At 46.5% G+C, this 19,533-nt stretch overlaps 1 protein-coding gene across 5 annotated transcripts in view; it reads left to right on the top strand.

Annotated features, from left to right (window-relative positions):
- The window catches only part of CCDC85C (coiled-coil domain containing 85C), a 249,335-nt gene that overhangs the window by 178,723 nt on the left and 51,079 nt on the right, over positions 1–19,533 (top strand). For 2 of the 5 annotated variants that reach the window (XM_033952299.1, XM_033952300.1), the window contains exon 3: positions 15,458–15,496. The exons of the other annotated variants lie outside the window; for them this stretch is intronic. In XM_033952299.1, the coding sequence (XP_033808190.1) occupies positions 15,458–15,496 (39 nt within the window). The remainder of the gene's footprint in view (positions 1–15,457; positions 15,497–19,533) is intronic. 5 annotated transcript variants of the gene reach the window in all.

Raw genomic sequence — 19,533 nt, forward strand, 5'->3', positions numbered from 1 at the left:
AGCCATGTACAAGGGTGGGCCACTGGGAATGGATCTCTCTCTCTCTTTTACACAAACACACAGGGAGGAACATTTGTGCCAAATGCTGAAACCTGAGCAAATGTTTTGCACATTGTTCATTTTAGACTGTATTACAACTTTCTTTGTGTTTGACCGCAGACTGACCTCTTGGGGTTTGTTTCTCTCTTCTCACAATTGCAGCACCATTAAAAATAAGCTGGTAGCAATAATCCAACAACCCTGCAAGAGAAAGGTGTGTTTATCCCAGGACAAGCAGGCAGCATATTCTTAACACATGGGTGACGTCACCGACGGAGCCCTCGGTACGGACCTTTTTAACTAGAAGTTTCTAGTTGGCCGCACCGCGCGTGCGCGAGTGCCTTCCCGCCCGACGGAGGAGTGCGTGGTCCCCAGTTTCTTCGTTTCCGCGGAGCGAAGAAGACGCGTGTGTTTTTTCAACGGCTGTTGAAACCACTTTTTTGCCTTCCCGCTCGCGCTTTTTTCCTTATTTTTTCTTTCTTTACCTTCGGGTTTATTTTTTCTTTGATTTGCAAAAAAAAAAAAAAAAAAAACTTTGCTTTTTTCCCCTTTTTTTCTTTCGTTTTGCCCCGGCGGGGCCTGTTGCCAGTATACAGGCCTCGGGCTTCGATTTTGCGGAGGCTATCTTCCCCTTCATGCCCCCGCAGGTCGGTTTTAAGAAGTGCCAGCGGTGTGCACGCCCGATCTCCATCACTGACCCACACAATTGGTGTTTGCAGTGTCTGGGTCCGGAGCATCGGGCGGATTCCTGCACCCGCTGTGCCACTCTTAAAAAGAGAACTCTTAAAAACCGAAGAATCCAACAAACTCTTCTCTTCGGCACCGAGTCGGCGATGGACTCCTCACCTTCAACGGCGGCACCTCAAAAATCGGCACCGTCGTCCTCGACACCGACCGACCCCACATCGGCGTCGCTGGCGCCAGGTAAGCCGGCTAAGAAGCCTTCCTCTTCCCTCGAGCGCCCTCCAGCTACGGTGGCGACACCGTCTTTACCGGCATCGAACCGGTCTCGCAAACGCTCCGCCCCGATCTCGGTGAGTGCCTCGTCATCGGCCTCCTCATCGCCGGGGCGTGGAGCGGCATCTAAGGAACCGAAGAAAAAGAAAGCGGTTCCGATGCCACCCCTCGATGACCGTATCTCGGCCATCTTAAAGGCTCAACTCCAGGAGCAGTTGAAGAAACAACTTGAACAACTGCTGCCCACTATCCTGGCACCGCTCCTTCCGGTACCAGACCGGCCCGAGCCCCGTACCGAGCCCCCGGTGTCCACCCCTTCGGTACCGGTGAACACCTCTATGCCGATCCTTTCGGCCCAACAACTTCATGGCGATCCAGTGGTTCATTCTCAGGCCACGTTGGATCCTCCCCGGCACCAGGCGGTACGGCATTCTTCTCGGGACCGAGATAGACGCCGATCGTCCTCCCCGGGTACCGTTTCGGTGCGCTCTGGAAAGTCTTTGTCCAAGACTCACCATACCGCTCCCTCCACCCCGGTGTCTCGACATGCACCAGAGGTCAGGGACCCTGACTTATGGGAGGACACTCCTCTCGGTACCGAAGAGGATCCCTCCTCATCTGATGAGGAACCATCGGCACCCGATGCCACCTCCAAACCAGAGCAGTCCTCATTTTCTAAATTTCTGAGAGAAATGTCTGCTGCCCTGTCACTTCCTCTAGAATCTGACTCAAAAAAGTCTCAAGCCTTTCTAGAGGCCTTAGACTTTGAGCAACCTCCTAAGGAGTTCCTCAAGCTTCCCGTGCATGACATCCTACGGGAAACGTTCTATAAAAATTTGGAAAATCCCCTCACGGTACCGGGAGCCCCCCGTAAACTGGACAACCTTTACCGGGTCATTCCTATTCCTGGATTCGACAAATCTCAATTGCCCCATGAGTCTCTTCTGGTGGAATCCACTTTAAAAAAGACTCAGGGCTCCAGTGTCTATGCCTCTACCCCTCCTGGCAGAGAAGGTAAGACCATGGACAAGTTTGGCAAGAGGCTTTACCAGAATGCCATGCTCGCCAACAGGGCAAACAACTATTCCTTCCATTTTTCTTTCTATCTGAAACATTTGGTCCAACAACTGTCTGCCCTCCAGAAGTACCTTCCTGAGCGCAAGGTCCCGCTATTCCAACAACACATCTCTGGCCTTCTCCAGATGCGAAAATATATGGTCCGCTCAATATATGACTCCTTCGAGCTCACCTCTCGGGCCTCTGCCATGGCCGTAGCCATGCGTCGATTAGCCTGGCTCAGAGTCTCCGACCTGGACATCAACCACCAGGATCGTTTGGCCAACGCCCCCTGTCTCGGGGATGAACTTTTTGGAGAGTCACTGGATTCCACCACCCAGAAACTCTCGGCCCATGAGACCAGGTGGGACACCCTAATCAAGCCGAAAAAGAAGGCTCCGCCTACTCGACCCTATCGGCCTCAATCATCTTACCAGCGGAGGTTCTCAGCCAGGCCACTCAATCCGCCTTCTCAACAATCTCGGCGACCCCGTCAACAGCAGCACCATGCCCAGGCTCGATCTCAGGCCACTCAACCCTCTAAGCCTTCTCAGCCTGCTAAGCAATCTCAGCCCTTTTGACTCTTCTCTCCAGGGCATAGCCAGTCATCCACCCTCGCTGCCTCTTCCACAGCCTATAGGGGGTCGTCTCACCATTTTCTCAAGCCGTTGGGAGGTCATCACGTCAGACCAGTGGGTCCTCAACATCATCCGCCACGGCTACTCTCTCAACTTCCAGACTCTACCACCGGACAACCTACCCGTAGAGTCTGTTTCTCACTCCTCTCAAACCCCCCTCCTCCTGAGGGAGGTTCAATCCCTCCTCCTTCTCAATGCCATCGAAGAAGTACCTACAGATCAAAGGGGCCAGGGATTCTACTCCCGCTACTTCCTTGTACCCAAAAAGACGGGAGACCTCCGTCCCATTCTCGATCTCAGGGACCTCAACAAGTGTCTGGTCAAGGAAAAGTTCAGGATGCTCTCCCTTGCCACACTTTACCCTCTTCTTTCTCAACACGACTGGCTATGTTCCCTGGACCTCAAAGAGGCCTACACTCACATCTCCATCCATCAGAACTCTCGCCGCTACCTGCGGTTCCAGGTACTCCACCACCACTACCAGTACAAAGTACTACCGTTTGGCCTCGCTTCCTCCCCCAGAGTCTTCACCAAATGCCTGATAGTGGTGGCGGCCTTCCTCAGGTCTCACAACCTCCAGGTGTTCCCCTACTTGGACGATTGGTTGGTGAAAGCACCTTCATCTCAACTCGTGCTTCAAGCTACTCATCACACCATCTCTCTCCTCCACCTCCTGGGGTTCGAGATCAACTACCCCAAGTCGCATCTGCTTCCCACCCAGCGACTTCAATTCATCGGAGCAGTCCTGGACACCACGCTGATGAGGGCATTTCTCCCCTCCGATCGCAAGCAGACCCTGCTCCATCTCTGCCGTCAGGTACTCCTGCATCCCTCCATTCCTGCCCGACAGATGATGGTCCTCCTGGGTCACATGGCCTCGACGGTGCATGTCCTCCCTCTGGCACGACTCCACCTCAGGACACCTCAATGGACTCTCGCCAACCAATGGTCACAGACTACAGATCTTCTTTCTCATCCCATCTCTGTGACATCATCTCTTCAGCAATCTCTCCAATGGTGGTTGAACTCCTCAAATCTTTCCAGGGGTCTACTCTTTCATCTGCCCCCTCACTCTATGATCATCACCACCGATGCGTCCCCCTACGCATGGGGAGCTCACCTAGGCGATCTACGCACTCAAGGACTTTGGACACCACAGGAGCGTCGTCATCACATAAACTTCCTGGAACTCAGAGCCATGTTCTACGCCCTAAAGGCTTTCCAACATCTTCTCTGCCCTCAAGTCCTCCTCCTGTGCACGGACAATCAAGTCGCCATGTACTACATAAACAAGCAGGGCGGCACCGGATCTCGCCCCCTTTGTTTAGAGGCTCTGCGCATCTGGACCTGGGCCACGGACCGCAATCTCTTTCTCAGGGCGGTCTATATCCAGGGCGAACAGAACTCTCTGGCCGACAATCTCAGCCGCATCCTTCAACCTCACGAGTGGACGTTGGACACTCCGACTCTGCTCTCCATCTTTGCTCGATGGGGCACTCCGCAGGTGGACCTCTTTGCAGCACCTCACAACCATCAGCTGCCCCAATTCTGTTCCAGACTCTTTTCTCCTCACCGTCTGGCACCGGATGCATTCCTGCTCGACTGGAGGGATCGGTTCCTCTATGCCTTCCCTCCACTTCCTCTGATGTTGCGGACCTTGTCCAAACTCCGCAAGGACAATGCCACCATGATCCTCATCGCCCCTCGGTGGCCTCGTCAACACTGGTTCTCCCTCCTGCTTCAACTCAGCTCCAGGGAGCCCATTCCTCTTCCTGTGTTTCCTACTCTACTTACACAGCAGAATCAGTCTCTACTGCATCCCAATCTGTCTTCCCTCCACCTGACAGCTTGGTTTCTCTCGGGCTGACCTCTCCGGAGAATCTATCTCAACCGGTCCGCCTCATTTTGGACGCCTCCAGGAAACCGGCCACTCTCCAATGTTACCATCAGAAGTGGACCAGATTCTCCTCGTGGTGTCTCCGGCATCATCAAGAACCCACCTCTTTGGCGGTGGAAACTGTCTTGGAATATTTGCTCTCGCTGTCCAACGCTGGCCTCAAAACCACCTCCATCAGAGTCCACCTCAGTGCCATCACGGCGTTTCACGAGCCTATTCTCGGAAAACCCCTCACGGCTCATCCTCTGGTTTCCAGATTTATGAGAGGGCTCTTCAACATCAAACCGCCTCTCAAGCCTCCTCCTGTCGTCTGGGACCTGAATGTGGTTCTCTCTGCTCTCATGAAACCTCCGTTTGAGCCTCTTGCCACAGCTTCTCTCAGGCTTCTTACCTGGAAGGTGCTTTTCCTAATTGCCATCACCTCTGCCAGGAGGGTTAGCGAACTGCATGCACTGGTTGCCGACCCACCTTTCACTGTTTTTCACCATGACAAGGTTGTTCTGCGTACCCACCCTAAATTCCTTCCCAAGGTGGTCTCAGCTTTTCACCTCAACCAGTCCATTGTGCTTCCCGTCTTCTTCCCTAAGCCTCACTCGCATCCTGGGGAACAGGCGTTGCACACACTGGATTGTAAGCGTGCCCTTGCTTACTATCTTGATCGTACCAGAGCTCACCGAACAGCCCCTCAGCTCTTTTTGTCTTTCGACCCCAACCGTTTGGGTCGTCCTGTCTCCAAACGGACACTTTCAAATTGGCTTGCTGCCTGTATTGCTTTCTGCTACGCTCGGGCCGGTCTCTCACTGGAAGGAACTGTCACGGCCCACAGAGTCCGAGCTATGGCTGCTTCTGTAGCTTTCCTCCGCTCCACGCCCATCGAGGAAATCTGCAAGGCGGCCACTTGGTCCTCAGTTCACACATTCACTACTCACTACTGTCTGGATGCGTTCTCCAGACGGGATGGACACTTCGGCCAATCTGTGTTACAAAATTTATTTTCCTAATGGCCAACCATCCCACCTCCCTCTTTGTTAGCTTAGAGGTCACCCATGTGTTAAGAATATGCTGCCTGCTTGTCCTGGGATAAAGCACAGTTACTTACCGTAACAGGTGTTATCCAGGGACAGCAGGCAGATATTCTTACGTCCCACCCACCTCCCCGGGTTGGCTTCTTAGCTGGCTTATCCTAACTGGGGACCACGCACTCCTCCGTCGGGCGGGAAGGCACTCGCGCACGCGCGGTGCGGCCAACTAGAAACTTCTAGTTAAAAAGGTCCGTACCGAGGGCTCCGTCGGTGACGTCACCCATGTGTTAAGAATATCTGCCTGCTGTCCCTGGATAACACCTGTTACGGTAAGTAACTGTGCTTTATAGGCCTAGTGGCTGATGGTGAGGAGGTCAGGCTTTAATATTTTCATAGTCACACGTGGAGGGCATAATAATAATAAAAAAAAGTCTTAGTTCCTTTTTGGCCTAAGGCAGGGGTGCCCAACTCCGGCCCTCGAGATCCGTAATCCAGTCGGGTTTTCAGGATTTCCCCAGTGAATTTGCATGAGATCTATTTTTCTGCACTGCTTCTATTGTATGCATATTGATCTCATGCATATTCATTTGGGAAATCTCGAATAACGTCCAAAATGTGTGGGGGGTTTATTTTTCCCAAGAATGGCCTACCTTGTACATTCAAACGTTTAATCGCCCAGACTGCCACTACATCTATCTTTAAGCCCTATTCTCGGAAAAAAAAATTGCCCAAGTCCCAAATGTCCAAAACAAGACCTTTTAGGCATGGGAGGGATCAGTCCTTCGCCTAGAAGCACAATTCTCTAACCGGTGTCAGTCATAAGTGCCGGTTAGAGAGTTGTGGAACCGTTCCCCCTCCCCTGCAACAATTGTGGCAGGAGAGATGCCCCACCAGGATCCTCCCCCAACCCCATCCAGACCCCCCTCTAACCTGTTTTAGATGGCCGTCTGGGTTCTTCCTGCGTCCAGCCAGCAGGCCCGCCTTCGCTGGAATGGTGGTCTTGCCCATTCCTGGTGCATCTTGGGACACCGGGGAGGGGTCTAAGGCCTAAGGCCCTGATTGGCCCAGGCACTTAAGGCCTCTTCTGTAGGAGGGACCTTAGGCACCTGGGCCAACTGTAATCTTAGGTCTGTCTCCCAGTGCATTCTGGGATGTGCTGGGCGTGGCCTAAGATTCCAATTAGACAGATCCCCTAGGCCACTCTTTTTCATGTAGTTTGGAATGTAAAGAACACACATTTTCATGCCGCAGAGGCCCTCCAGCTCTCTACTGGTCTAGCTGGGAAACTGTACCCTCTCAAGCAGTGGCCTGATAGGCTCATTGTTTGGAGTTGGTAATTTGAGAGGAAGTGGGTTAACGACACCCATAAGAAATGTCCAAATTGTGAATAATATCGATTCCCTGTGGCCAGCTTCTGAGCCTGCACGCAAGCAATCTTTTTAGGACCATCAGTGTCCATGTACGAGGCCCCCAAAGCAAAGAATATGGGCTGTAAGGCCTAGCTTCTCACTAATGGTTTGGAAAGATAGTGTCCCTGGCTTCCTTCCAGTCTCTAAACACGTGGCCCAAGCTCTCGTTCATGAAGAGAAACCAGATCCAGCAGATGAAAGTGAGACCGGTGAGCTTTGAAATCCAGCTTTGTGTCTGAGAGAGAGGAGCTGGGAAAGAAGGGTCTCTGTCTGTGCTCATTAGTGTTTCTGTTTAAAGACCTGCTTCATGACCTATTTCTAAGGGGGTGGGGTCTGACCAGATGCTCTGGAAAGACTCTTCTTCCCAAGGAGAAATAAAATTCGAAAAAGAACAACCTTTCTGCTCCCTGACACAGCCCCAGTGCACAAAGCCTGCAATTTTTCTTTTAACATTTTATCCAGCTGAAGCAGAACTCTGCTCCCATCAGAAAGACCTTTCTTCTTTTATTTTAATTATTTAAAGAATGGTAGTTAAGTATTCCGGTGATTTAAAAATAGCCATGTAGAGAGCTACTGATAGGTTGCCTGCTTGTGTGACTGCACTGTGACTTTCAGGTGAGGTTTTATTCATCTTTTGGTTAGAATTCACATCTTATTTAATGAGGATTCATATCCAAGAGAAGGTTAGCTTGCAGGGCGTCGCAGTGGAGGCTTTGAGGGAATTTGTATGTGGAATGGCACAAATGAAAGCAATAGCGTATAAAAGCCCCTAGGCTGGATTTTGGATTCTGATGTTAAAAGCCGGTATCGCAGCTAAGAATTTAGCGATGGTGGAGAGGGGGAGTCACTTTATTTTTCTGGATTCTGGTCATGGATTATTTGTTGCTGTGGGGGAAAAAAAATAGATAAAAGCAATCCAGACCCTGAATAGTGATCCAGAAAAGGCAGCCTTGGGAGCAGAGGATTTTTGCCTAACGGTTAGCACAGCAGCAGACGGAGATCCTGAGGAACTGGGTTCAATTCCCGCAGCAGCTCCCTGTGACCCTGGGCAAAGCCACTTAACCTTCCATTGAACCCAGATCCAAAAAGCTTAGGTTGCAAGTCCACTAAGGACAGAGAAAGTGCCTGCACGCAATCCCTACAGCGCTGCATTTATCTATCTAGTGCTATAGAAATGATTATTAGTAGTTAGTAGATGCTAAGATTCTAAAGCTTGGCTCTGCTATATTTTAAAAAACAAGCAAACAATTAAACCTGTCCAAAAGACTATTTTGGCTAACTTGAATGTTGTCAGTGTTAAACTGCCACATGGAGGATGGAGACCAACAAGGTTTTAGCACCATGGTCTTGAGGGAGAAATATAGCATTTCATTAACATTGCCTTGTCTCTGTTTGATTTCAGCCCTTTAGCCTCTTTATAGGCTTTTCCCGGGTATTTTGGACTAGTAAGGCCAATGAAGAACCACGTTCCCTAGAGAGCCAGCTCTTGAGCTTGCCATATTTGCATTCAGGACAATGAAACTGGACCTTCTCAAACTGTGCAGTGTGAAACCTCCGTTTGGGGGTCATGACCCGGATGGGTCCTCCACAAGACCCAGAGGTCACACGCTTTCTGCAGGCATGCAAAAAGGGCCACACAAAGACTGATAAGCACTGAATTAAATAATTGGGTTCATAGACAACGGCGCGAAAGACAGAAGCGCGCGCTGACAATTGAGCGCAGCGCGGAGGCGTGCGCCGCACAAAATTACAGTTTTTAGGGGCTCCGACGGGGGGTTTTGTTGGTGAACCCCCCCAGTTTACTTAATAGACATCGCGCCGGCGTTATGGGGGGTTCGGGGGGTTGTAACCCTCCACATTTTACTGTAAACTGAACTTTTTCCCTAAAAACAGGGAAAAAGTGAAGTTTTCAGTAAAATGTGGGGGGTTACAACCCCCCACACCCCCCACAACGCCCCCACAACGTGGCGCGATGTCTATTAAGTAAAGTGGGGGGTTCCCCCCACACACACCCCCGTCGGAGCCCTAGAAACAGTAATTTAGAGTGGCGCGCACCTCCGCGCTGTGCTCAATTGTCTGGGCGCGCCTTTGTCGCAGCGCACTTTTGACCTGACACCAAATAATTGAAATACATAACCTTTCCTGCAGACACACCCTAGCCACTTAGGTTTTCAGAAATTTTGGCAATATAAATGCGCATGAGAGAAAGTGAGTCTTCAGTGAAGTAGCATAGCGAAGGTGAATAGCGCCTGGGGTGGTGGTGTCCCTCTTCTCCGCCCCCCCACCCCCGTGCTCCTTCAGGTCACTCCCCTGCTACATGCACACCCCCTTCCCTTCCCCTGTACCTCTTTAATTTTCCCAGCTCGAGCAGCGTTACGAACTTGTTGACCGCGTTGTGTCAGCTCTCCCTCTGATGTCACTTTCAGGTCCCGCGCCTAAGAAGAGACATCAGAGGGAGAGCTGATACCGACGCAGACAGCACGTTGGTGATACTGCTCATGCCAGGAAAATTAAAGAGGTAGTAGGGAAGGGATGCACCTGGTGGGGGGGGGTCAGGAAGGAGCGGGAGGCGGAGAGGAGGATGGGTGTCGGAGCCCCCACGAAGATGATGCTTGGGGTGAACCACCCCCAGCCCCCCCCTTTATTATGCCACTGCTGCTATGTATGCCAAGAAATCTCAAGCTCCTGCAGTAAAAGCAATTTAATGTCGCTAATTTTAAGAGGATTTGGACAAGTTCCTGGAGGAAAAGTCCATAGTCTGCTATTGAGATAGACATGGGGGAAGCTATTGCTTGGTAAACACTAGAAAACTATAGAAGATGAAGAAGTGAGGCCAAATGGAAACAACCGTAATGATTGAAATCCTCACTATTCGGATTCAACACCAGGATGGCAGTAGGGCTATCAATGTCAATGATTCAAACAACTGTAGATCTGGCTTCAGCTCATCTCATTTCCTCCTAAAGTAGTGTAGTTTATCTTTTTACTTATCGTTTTAATGCAGGGTCTCTAGCATGCCCCGATGGGACCCATTTCGCCCAAAAGGCTTTCTCAAGGGTTCATGGGGAAGCTCACATATGGCATCCTTCCTCGTTTAAGGCTAGAATCTTACACTGCATTAAAACGATAAGTAAAAAGAATTTAAGCTGTCTACTAGTGTTTATTTCTGGACAAATGATACAGAAGTAAATAGACAAACTACACTACTTTAGGAGGCGATGAGATGGACTGAAGCCAGATCTACAGTTGTTGGAATCATTGATATCGATGACTTCGAAAACCCTACTGCCATCCTAGTGTTGAATCCGAATAGTGAGGATTTCAGTCGTTGCGGAAGCTATTGCTTGCCCTGGATCGGTAGTATGGAATGTTGCCACTCTTTAGGGTTTTTCCAGGTACTTTTGATCTGGATTGGCCACCGTGAAGACAGGATATTGGTCTGACTCAGTATTATTCTGATGATCCTGAACATCTAACTGCTTAGGGCTGAGAAGCACCGACATAAGCTACTACCATGGTGGCCTGATCATGAGGCATCATCTTATATAATGGGCTGATTTACTAGCTGTTTGCTTCTTGAATAAAGTAGCTTGGGATATGTAAAATTAAAGTTCAAAAATCAAAAAGTAATACATTCAAATTAACAGCCAGTGAGAGGGACTGATCCAAAACAGGAAGAAGTGGAAAAAAAGGCCTCAGTGTCACACAGGATAAGAGTAAAACAGTCTATCCTGAGGACAATCTAACTTCAAATAGATATTTGAAGAAGAAGACACAGCCTCGGTCATTAAAAAACTCTACTCAAACTAACATTGCTCTTGTAAATTAATAAATCAACAGATTGACTATAAATTAATAAATCAAGAGCGATGTTAGTTTGAATGGAGTTTTTTTATGACGGAGGCAAAAATATCTGGAAAGTTAAGAGAGGTTGGTTGAGTAGTTAGGAAAGCAAAGGTACAAATAATAATAATAACAGTTTATATACCGCAGGACCTTGAAGTTCTATGCGGTTTACAATGATTAAAAGATGCTACAAATTGGGTAGAATTAACAAAGTTAAAAGCTAACGATTAACAGCTCTAGAGATCAGATATTGTGGACTAAGATTGTACAGGTCAGTTACCTAAATACTTCAGGAACAGATATGTTTTTAGGTTTTTTCCAAATTCCCCATAAGTAGTAGGCAAAAGTAGATGTTCCAGGTCTTTACCCCATAATGCTGCTTGATGTGCGAGAAGATATTGGAATGGAAGAAAATGGAAGAAAAAAATAGCTGATATGGTAAAAACAGGGAGACAAGACATATTTTAGATATATCAGTGATATAGAAGCGCACTGCAAAAGTGGCATTGTGAGACTCAAAAGTGAAAGGGAGAAATATGTAGAAGCTGATGAAGATAAGGCTGAATTGCTTAACAAAAAAACCTTTTTAACTTTTGTTCTTAATCTTTCCTTTTCTATTTTTAATGGAGTTCTTTTCTTGATGAATATAAATTGCGTATTGTGAACCGCTTTGATCCTTTTAGGCTGTTATGCGGTATATAAAGTCTTAATAAACATAAACAAATATTTCTGTTCTATATTCATTGCTGAAGCACCGGATGCAGGACCGCAGAAGACAAACGTGAATAGGGATGGAGCACTTGTAGACCCTGATCGATTTTCTAAAGGTAGACAGAGCGATGGGGCCAGATGGTGTACGTCTGAGGGTGCTGAAGGAACTTAGGGAAGTTCTGGTGGCTCCGCTGAATGACCTTTTCAATGCTTCTCTAGAGTCGGGAGTGATACGGAAGGACTGGAGAAGGGCGGATGTGGTCCCTCTCCACAAAAGTGGAAGTAAGGAAGAAGTAGGGACTTACAGGCTGGTTTGACTTCTGTGGTAAGCAAATTAAAGCAGAGAATGGTGAAGTTTCTGGAATCCGGTGGATTACAGGACCGGAGGCAACATGGATTCACTAGAGGTAGGTCTCGTCAGACAAATCTGATCAATTTCTTGGACTGGGTGACCAGAGAATTGGGTAGAGGGAGTGCACGAAATGTGGTGTATTTAGATTTTAGCAAAGCCTTTGACAGTGTTCCACACAGACGTCTAATAAATAAACTGAGTGCCCTAGGGATGGGTCCCAAAGTGACGGGCTGGGTCAGAAACTGGTTGAGTGGAAGACGACAGAGGGTATTGGTCAATGGAGATCGCTCTGAGGAAGGAGATGTTATAAGTGGTGTGCCTCAAGATTCTGTTCTTGGGCCTGTTCTTTAACATTTTTATAAGCGATATTGCTTAAGGCAGGGGTGCCCAGAAGGTCGATCACGATCGACCAGTAGATCGCAAAGGCAATGCGGGTTGATCATGGAGCTCATCCTGGGCTCCGCGATGGACTCGCATTGCCTTTGCGTTCTGTTCTCCCTGCTTCCCTGATGCCAGGCCAGGCGCGTACAAGCGCCGGGCCCACAAACCTTCCCTCCCCCAACGTCAATTCTAGCATCGGAGAGGAAGTTCCTGGTCAGCCAATTGCTGCCTGGCTGACCCAGAACTTCCTCGCCAATGTCAGAATTGACGTTGGGGGAGGGAATGCTTGTGGGCCCGTCACTTGTACGCACCTGGCCTGGCATCAGGGAAGCAGGGAGAAATCAGCAGCGGTGGCTTGGGGGGACAGGAAGAGAGAGAGAAAGACAGACAGAAAGAAAGAAAGGGGTGGCAGGGAGAGAGAAAGAAAGACAGACAAAGAAAGAAAGGGGCAGGGAGAGAGAAAGAAAGACAGAAAGAAAGAAAGGGGGGGCAGGGAGAGAGAAAGAAAAAGTTGGACTCATGAAGGGACAGAGAGAGACATTGGTTGGGGAATGGAATGAGGTATGCAGGAGAGGAAGCATGCAGGAGGCAGAAAGAAAGAAATATTGGCTATACAGTCAGAAGAAGGAAGTGCAACCAGAGACTCATGTAATTATCCAGAAAGCAAAGGGTAGGAAAAATGATTTTATTTTAAATTTAGTGATCAAAATTAGTCCAAATTTATATCTGCTGTCTATATTTTGCACTTTGGACCCCCTTATACTAAACCGTGATAGCGGTTTTTAGCACAGGAGCCTATGACTGTTGGGAGCAGCGCAGGGCATTCAGTGCAGCTTCCTGTGCTAAAAACCTTTATCGTGGTTTAGTAAAAGGGGATGGGGTATATTTGTCAATTTTTTTATAGTTGTTACTCAGGTGAAATTGCATATTTTAAAGTCATCTGCCTTTACCTCTTTGAAAAAACAAACAAACCCAGAATATAAATGATAATTAACATTTTTTCTGCTTTGTGTTGTTGGTTTTTTTTTTTTCATTTTATTGTTGGTAGATTATTTTGACTTGGTCATTTTAAAAGTAGCTCGCAAGCCAAAAATGTGTGGGCCCCCCCTTAAGACTTAATATTTGCCAGTGTGAGTGGCTTTTCTCCAGCATGCTCTTCGCACTAGCTTTGGATTTCCCTCTGACATCACTTCCTGGCCCTTTGACCCGGAAATGATTCAGAGGGAAACCAGGCTGGCACCAGCAGCAGGTAGGAGAAGTTGCTTGCGCTAGCGAAGATCTATGGAGGTGGGAGGGGAGGGATGGCACAAGCGGGGTGTGGTGTGGCAGGGCCGAGATGTTCCAGTGCCCAGGGTGATCCACCCCCCCCCTTACTATTCCACTGCATATAGGTCTTTATCTGCTGTCATTTACTACGTTACATCACATGTTGTTTATGGACAGCCCATCCCATAGTTGCGATACCTTTTAGGATGCAGCTAACAGTGTTGCTGGATGGATATGCCCAAGAGGAACGGAAATTCATTTTGTTTTTCTTTGTGCACATGAAATTAAAAATTGAAGCCCTGTTGCCATATAGGTGATAAAGGACAGGGGTGTACAGTCATTTGAAACAACATAAGCTATATCAATGATGTATCCTGTGCCATTTAATGTCTGGCAAATGAAAATAAGCAGAAAACATGTTTTGGGCCTGATTCTACAAACAGCGCTTAACTCCTAGATGCTACTCGGTGTGAATATCAAACTGCTAGGCGTCGTTTTCACAGTCGTGCCTACCAGCGTCTAACTTGACTTAGGCGTCATTAGGCGCGCTAGTGATATGCTCCGGTAGGCACTGCTCTGAATTCTGCATGCAACTTCAATTAAAGTTAAATCAAATCACATTGAAGCATATTCACATTGTACTGTTTTGCTGTTTGCATTATCATAAAATCAATAAAGTTTTGAACTAAAAAAAAAAAAAGTTAAATGAATGTTTTTCAGATTGACTTTTAATGGTGTTTTCAAATTAAAACTCCAGTTAAAGTCAATTAACATATTTAGGGTTGGGCATGGAATTTGGGTAGACGTCATTAAAGAATTTACCCCTTTGTATGTTTTGTTTTGTTTTGGGGGTTTTTTTTTGCCAATAAGAGCGTGGAGCGGGCATGTATTCTTTCTAGAAAAGAAAAAAAAAGAGTTTGCGCCCTTAAGAGCAATCACTTCCGTGATGACATAAAACCCTGAACAAAGCACAAATATTTCCAGACCAGAAATATTTTGTGGCTCCACGCCTCCTAATGGGTGGATGGGGTGGCGAGGATGATGACCCATCCGCAAAACTCTAAGAACAAAACTAAGGGCTCCTTTTACTAAGGTGCGCTAGCGTTTTTAGCGCACGCAGGAAATTACCGCGTGCCACGCTGCGCACTACGCGGCTAGAACTAACGCCAGCTCAATGCTGGCGTTAAGGTCTAGCGCACGCAGCACTGTAGCGCACGCTGTCCCACGCGTTAAAGCCGTCACGCAGCTTAGTAAAAGGAGTCCTAAAATTTCAAGCCCCATTTCAGCTTGGGTTCCTTTTTTTTTATTTATTTATTTATCAATTTTCAAAAACACATCAAGTATACACTTGTACAGAAAGGAGAAGCAATAAAGAAAAATAAAATTCCAAAGCAACATTAATCACTATCACAGCAGAAGTAATCATAGTCTCCTCCTCAAGTTCTCAGTTCATGGATCCAAGATGTGAAGCAGTGAGCCAAAAAGAATCGTTGAAATATAAAGAAGAAGAAAAAAAGGGATATAGTTAGCTGGAGGAAGTGATCAAATTAAACAATGAGCATTCATGATGTCATTGTCCCAGCTTTCAGGTGTGCAGCTGACAGAAAGGTTGTCAGCTGTATAGGGTCAAAGAAGACCTATTTTTGCTTTTGATATAATATCACACATTTACATGGGTGTCTTAAAAAGAAGGAAGCTCCAAGGGCAATAACTCCCAGTTTCAAAATCAGAAATTCACGACGACGCTTCTGGGTATCTCGTGCCAGCTTGGGTTCCTGGGAGCAATTTTCATTTTCCAAATGCTACTCAAAAAAGGACTAAAATATTTGCTTGGTGTCCTTTTTTCTTTTTTTTTTTCCTGATATCTTGTTCTTCCTTCCTAGCTCACTGGCTGCAACAGTTTGCCAAGGCATTTCCCTCAGGTATAACATTCATGCTTGACACACAAGTGCTTTCTTTTCAGTTGAATTGTATTTTAGATTTGCGCAGTCTGCTTTCTCAGCCCAGGTGGTGGGTCTTTTTTGGTGCTGCTGTGCTTGAAACGGGCATGAAAAGACTGACAATTTCCATTATGGGTTTAAAAAAAAAAAATTTATTTCCAAGGTAATATTTCATAGTATTTCAATATGGTCTCTAGTTTTTCTTTTAAAGCAGCAATGCGTTTTATAGACATCAAAATTAGATGCCAGCAAAAATTTAAAACTAAGGCGGGGAAGGGGGGGGTGAATTTACCAAGCAGCAGAGGGCCTTCTTATGGGCGTTGTGGCTTTAATGTGCGTTAAGGGAATTAACGCGTGCTAAGAGCTAAATGCTAAGAAGCCCATTATAGTCTATGGACGCCTTAGCATTTAGGGCTCCTTTTACTAAGCCACGTGTGACTTTTAATCACGCAATAATCCCCACGCTAGCCGAAAAACTACTGCCTGCTCAAGAGGAGGCGGTAGTGGCTAGCGCGGCCGGCGGTCTAGCGCGCGATATTACGTGTGTTAAACTGCTTATGCGTCTCCGTAAAAGGAGCCCTTAGTGTGCGCTAAATCGATTAGCGTGCCTTAGTGAAAGGACCCCTCGATTTTTTTTTATTTTTTTTTTTTTTAGCTTTTCAGTTTTTAGAATTTCGGATAAAGGATCTTGTACCTATACAAATATTTTAATAAACATATATACAATAAGCATTTTTTTTTTTTTTTGCTTTATGCTCAATAGGCTCATTGTGTGAAGAACAGTATATCAAATTTCAAATAACCATATAAATGAAAGAGAGAAAATGAGCAAGGGAGTTTCAGCCATATTTTCCAGCTCCAAATAAATTAGTACAGTTACTTTCCCCCCTCAAATGAGTCCCATTTACATTTCAAATGCTTTCACTGCATTACGAAGCCTGTCCTGGTAGACTTGGTGGAAATAAAAGGCAGTCTGTGGGCAGTGGGCACCAAGCCTGGTATGCTGACGTGAGACTTCTTGAGTCCAGCTTGCGTGAAGCCCGGTGCCCGCCTGTAAATCCTCGGGGTCTGCCTTTATGCAAGTGCCACTGGTGTCACGGCTTTTGTTCCTGCGAGCCGCTGGGTTGCAATAAATTGTCGCCAGCAGATAGATGGGACCTTAGATCCTGGCATCAATATGGGCCCTCCAACAATGCATTGTCCTGCTGGCCATAAACCAACAGTCCTCATAAAAGTCAGACAAAAATGCAAAGAATTTGCAGTACAGACGAGTGCACTGGCAACATTTGCCCAGCAATAAAAATGGAAATTGTGTCTTTTGGGACTGGCTGTCGGCATGGGGGTTGTTCTACGCTGCAGCATGGTTGTTTGCCTGTATGGCTTCACTCAACAGGTTTTGGCATTACTGACTCCTGCGTTTTATGCTCTCTGCTCTCTCGTGTGTTAACTCGCTCTTCCTTTTGATTATAAAGACATTAGTACCTGTTGACGTTGTACTTGGATTCACATGAAGGGCTGCTCTGTAACTGTTCTTCTCTGATGTTCTTCTCCTTTCCTATTGGATTGTGAAGTTCCTCTTCTCTTTCTGATATAAAGCATTTTAGAATGTACAGTCCATTCTCGTTATTAGCGGTAGTACGGTTCCTGAAAATGTACACGAGCCGCGAAATTACGAATGAAGAAATGTTGAGTCTAGGGGAAAATAGAGGCTAGGCTCTGTCCAGCAGTACGAGTTGCACCTCAAAATCGCAGAAAGTGAACAGTGGATCCTATTGAGAAAATAGGGTTAGGTTCCTGCATGGGACAGCGCTGTAGATGCTTGTAATTCACTCTCTGGACACTAGGGGGGAGGGGCCATATCTATAAGTGAACCTTAGATGCAAAGTGAAAATGAAAGCAAAGAAAGCTGGGGGATTTTTTGGGGTTTTTAGAGCAAGTCTGAAAGTTCATGAGCAACCACGGATATGGAAAATGATGCATCGGGAACGGGCAAATAACGAGAACGGACTGTAACCCTCTTTTCTAGCACAAAATTGCATCTTGCCATCTTGGACATTAAAGCCACCTCTTACATATTGGTAATGTAGAAATCAATTACATTTGTTGATTGCAATAAGGGAAGCACATGGCTCATGGCTATCCCAAATGTAAGAAACTTTTTTGAAGATCTGGAACATTTATATACAATCTTTGACCCCACTTGGGAGAAGCCCTATTTTCAATGCCTTTTGATATAATTTGGAATGGTCTGGAGCTGTTCATAGAGGTGTACTGGTGTGACTGTCTCCTGGAGCATTGTGGGAAAGGCAGGGAAGGGGTGGTGGGTAAGGGATTTTGAGGGCTTAGAGGTCCATAAGAACCAAGGCCTTCTAAAGAATATATATTTACCGGTATTTACTGTTTTGTTCTGTTAAATCTGGGATGGAGAGGGGGATCTGGAAGAGATGATAGTTATTTTCAGTTCATTGGTGTATAACAGTCTTATCTGTTTATAATTTATGCAAAAATTGTAATAAAATTGTTTGACCTTAGAATGTAGACCTCGCTGCTGTGTTCTCACAAAGGGGTGTATTAAGTAAACCATAAACCAGCCATTCCCAACACGGTCCTCGGGGCATACCTAGTCCCATCGGGTTTCCAGGATATCCATGTGAATATGAATGAGAGAGATTTGCATGCGCTGCCTCATTTGCATTCAAATCTAAACTCATGCATATTCATTGTGGATATCCTGAAAACCCATTGGGACTTGATGTGCCCTGAGGACTGAGTTGGGAATGGCTGCCGTAAACCGGATGCCTGCATTTTTTTGCACCTTGTGCACATAAATTTACAGATTACTAAATTTTTCGGGGTAATTGTACACTTTAGCGTGTACGTGGCAGCAAAGGGACTGAGTGCTGTTTTGTAAAGTCACACAAAAGTGGCACAGTGCACAAATGCAAGGGGCATTCACATAGGTGGGTCGTCAGCATGTCTGCCACACGCACTTATACTATAGATTACATGGTATTACTACATATCTCTATAGCGCTACTTGATGTATGCTATGCTGTACATTAAAACATTCAAGAGACAGTCCCTGCTTTGTAGAACTTACAATCTAATCAAACAGGCAAGTGCATAGCGAGGGTAGTCCTCTGACATCACTTCCTGGCTCCTCGACCCAAAAGTGATTTCAGAGGGGAGCCAGGCCAGCGCGAGCTGCTGGCTTAAGAAGTTGCTCATACTGAAAAGGATTCAGGTCCCAATTCCTGCCCCATACTTTCTCTGTCTCTGTCATATGTAAGTCAGGTACCTGGGGACACATCTTAAAGACCAGAAACCATCTTTCAAATATGTCCGTCTTTTATTATGAGTTTCACATATTTATACGAATCAGGTTTGTCAGCATGTGATGGCATGTGACGTAAGGTCACATGAAACTTTAAACACATCAGCATTTTTCCTATCTAGAGATTGAAGTCCAAAAGGTAAGAAAAAGCCTTAACCAGCAGAGCTTCTTAACTAAAGCTGTCTGTAAATACGGCTTAACAAAACAATTGAATTCACTTCACATTATCTCTGTTTAAACATTACCTGTCTTCAAAGAAGGGAAAGATAAACAGGGCCTACCTTTGCATCTTTAAACAACATATGCCTAAGGACACTTACTAAAGTTCTGATACGTGTCCCTTCAAATCCCCTCTTACGACATGTAAATGACGTCACAAATACACAGCATGAGCTGGAAGGGAGTGATACCTTAGGTATGTCTCTCAAGGAGGGGTCTTTTAGGAGCTGTAATACGAATAACACAGTACATGAGCAGTCAAGATAAGAGTGCAAATAATAAGAGATTATGCATTCAACTAAAGTGCTGATCCCAAAAATTAGATAAATCAGAGTTACATTTGAACTCAGCAAAGAGGTCTGCTAATTTCTGAATGTCCATAGGAGGACCTATATTGTCAGAAAGAAAAGTACAACAGCATAAAGTACTGAGGAGAATTTTTCAGCTAGAATCCTAGCTAGGGCCA

The sequence above is a fragment of the Geotrypetes seraphini genome, chromosome 7 (genome assembly GCF_902459505.1).
Source record: "Geotrypetes seraphini chromosome 7, aGeoSer1.1, whole genome shotgun sequence".
Lineage (NCBI taxonomy): Eukaryota > Metazoa > Chordata > Amphibia > Gymnophiona > Dermophiidae > Geotrypetes > Geotrypetes seraphini.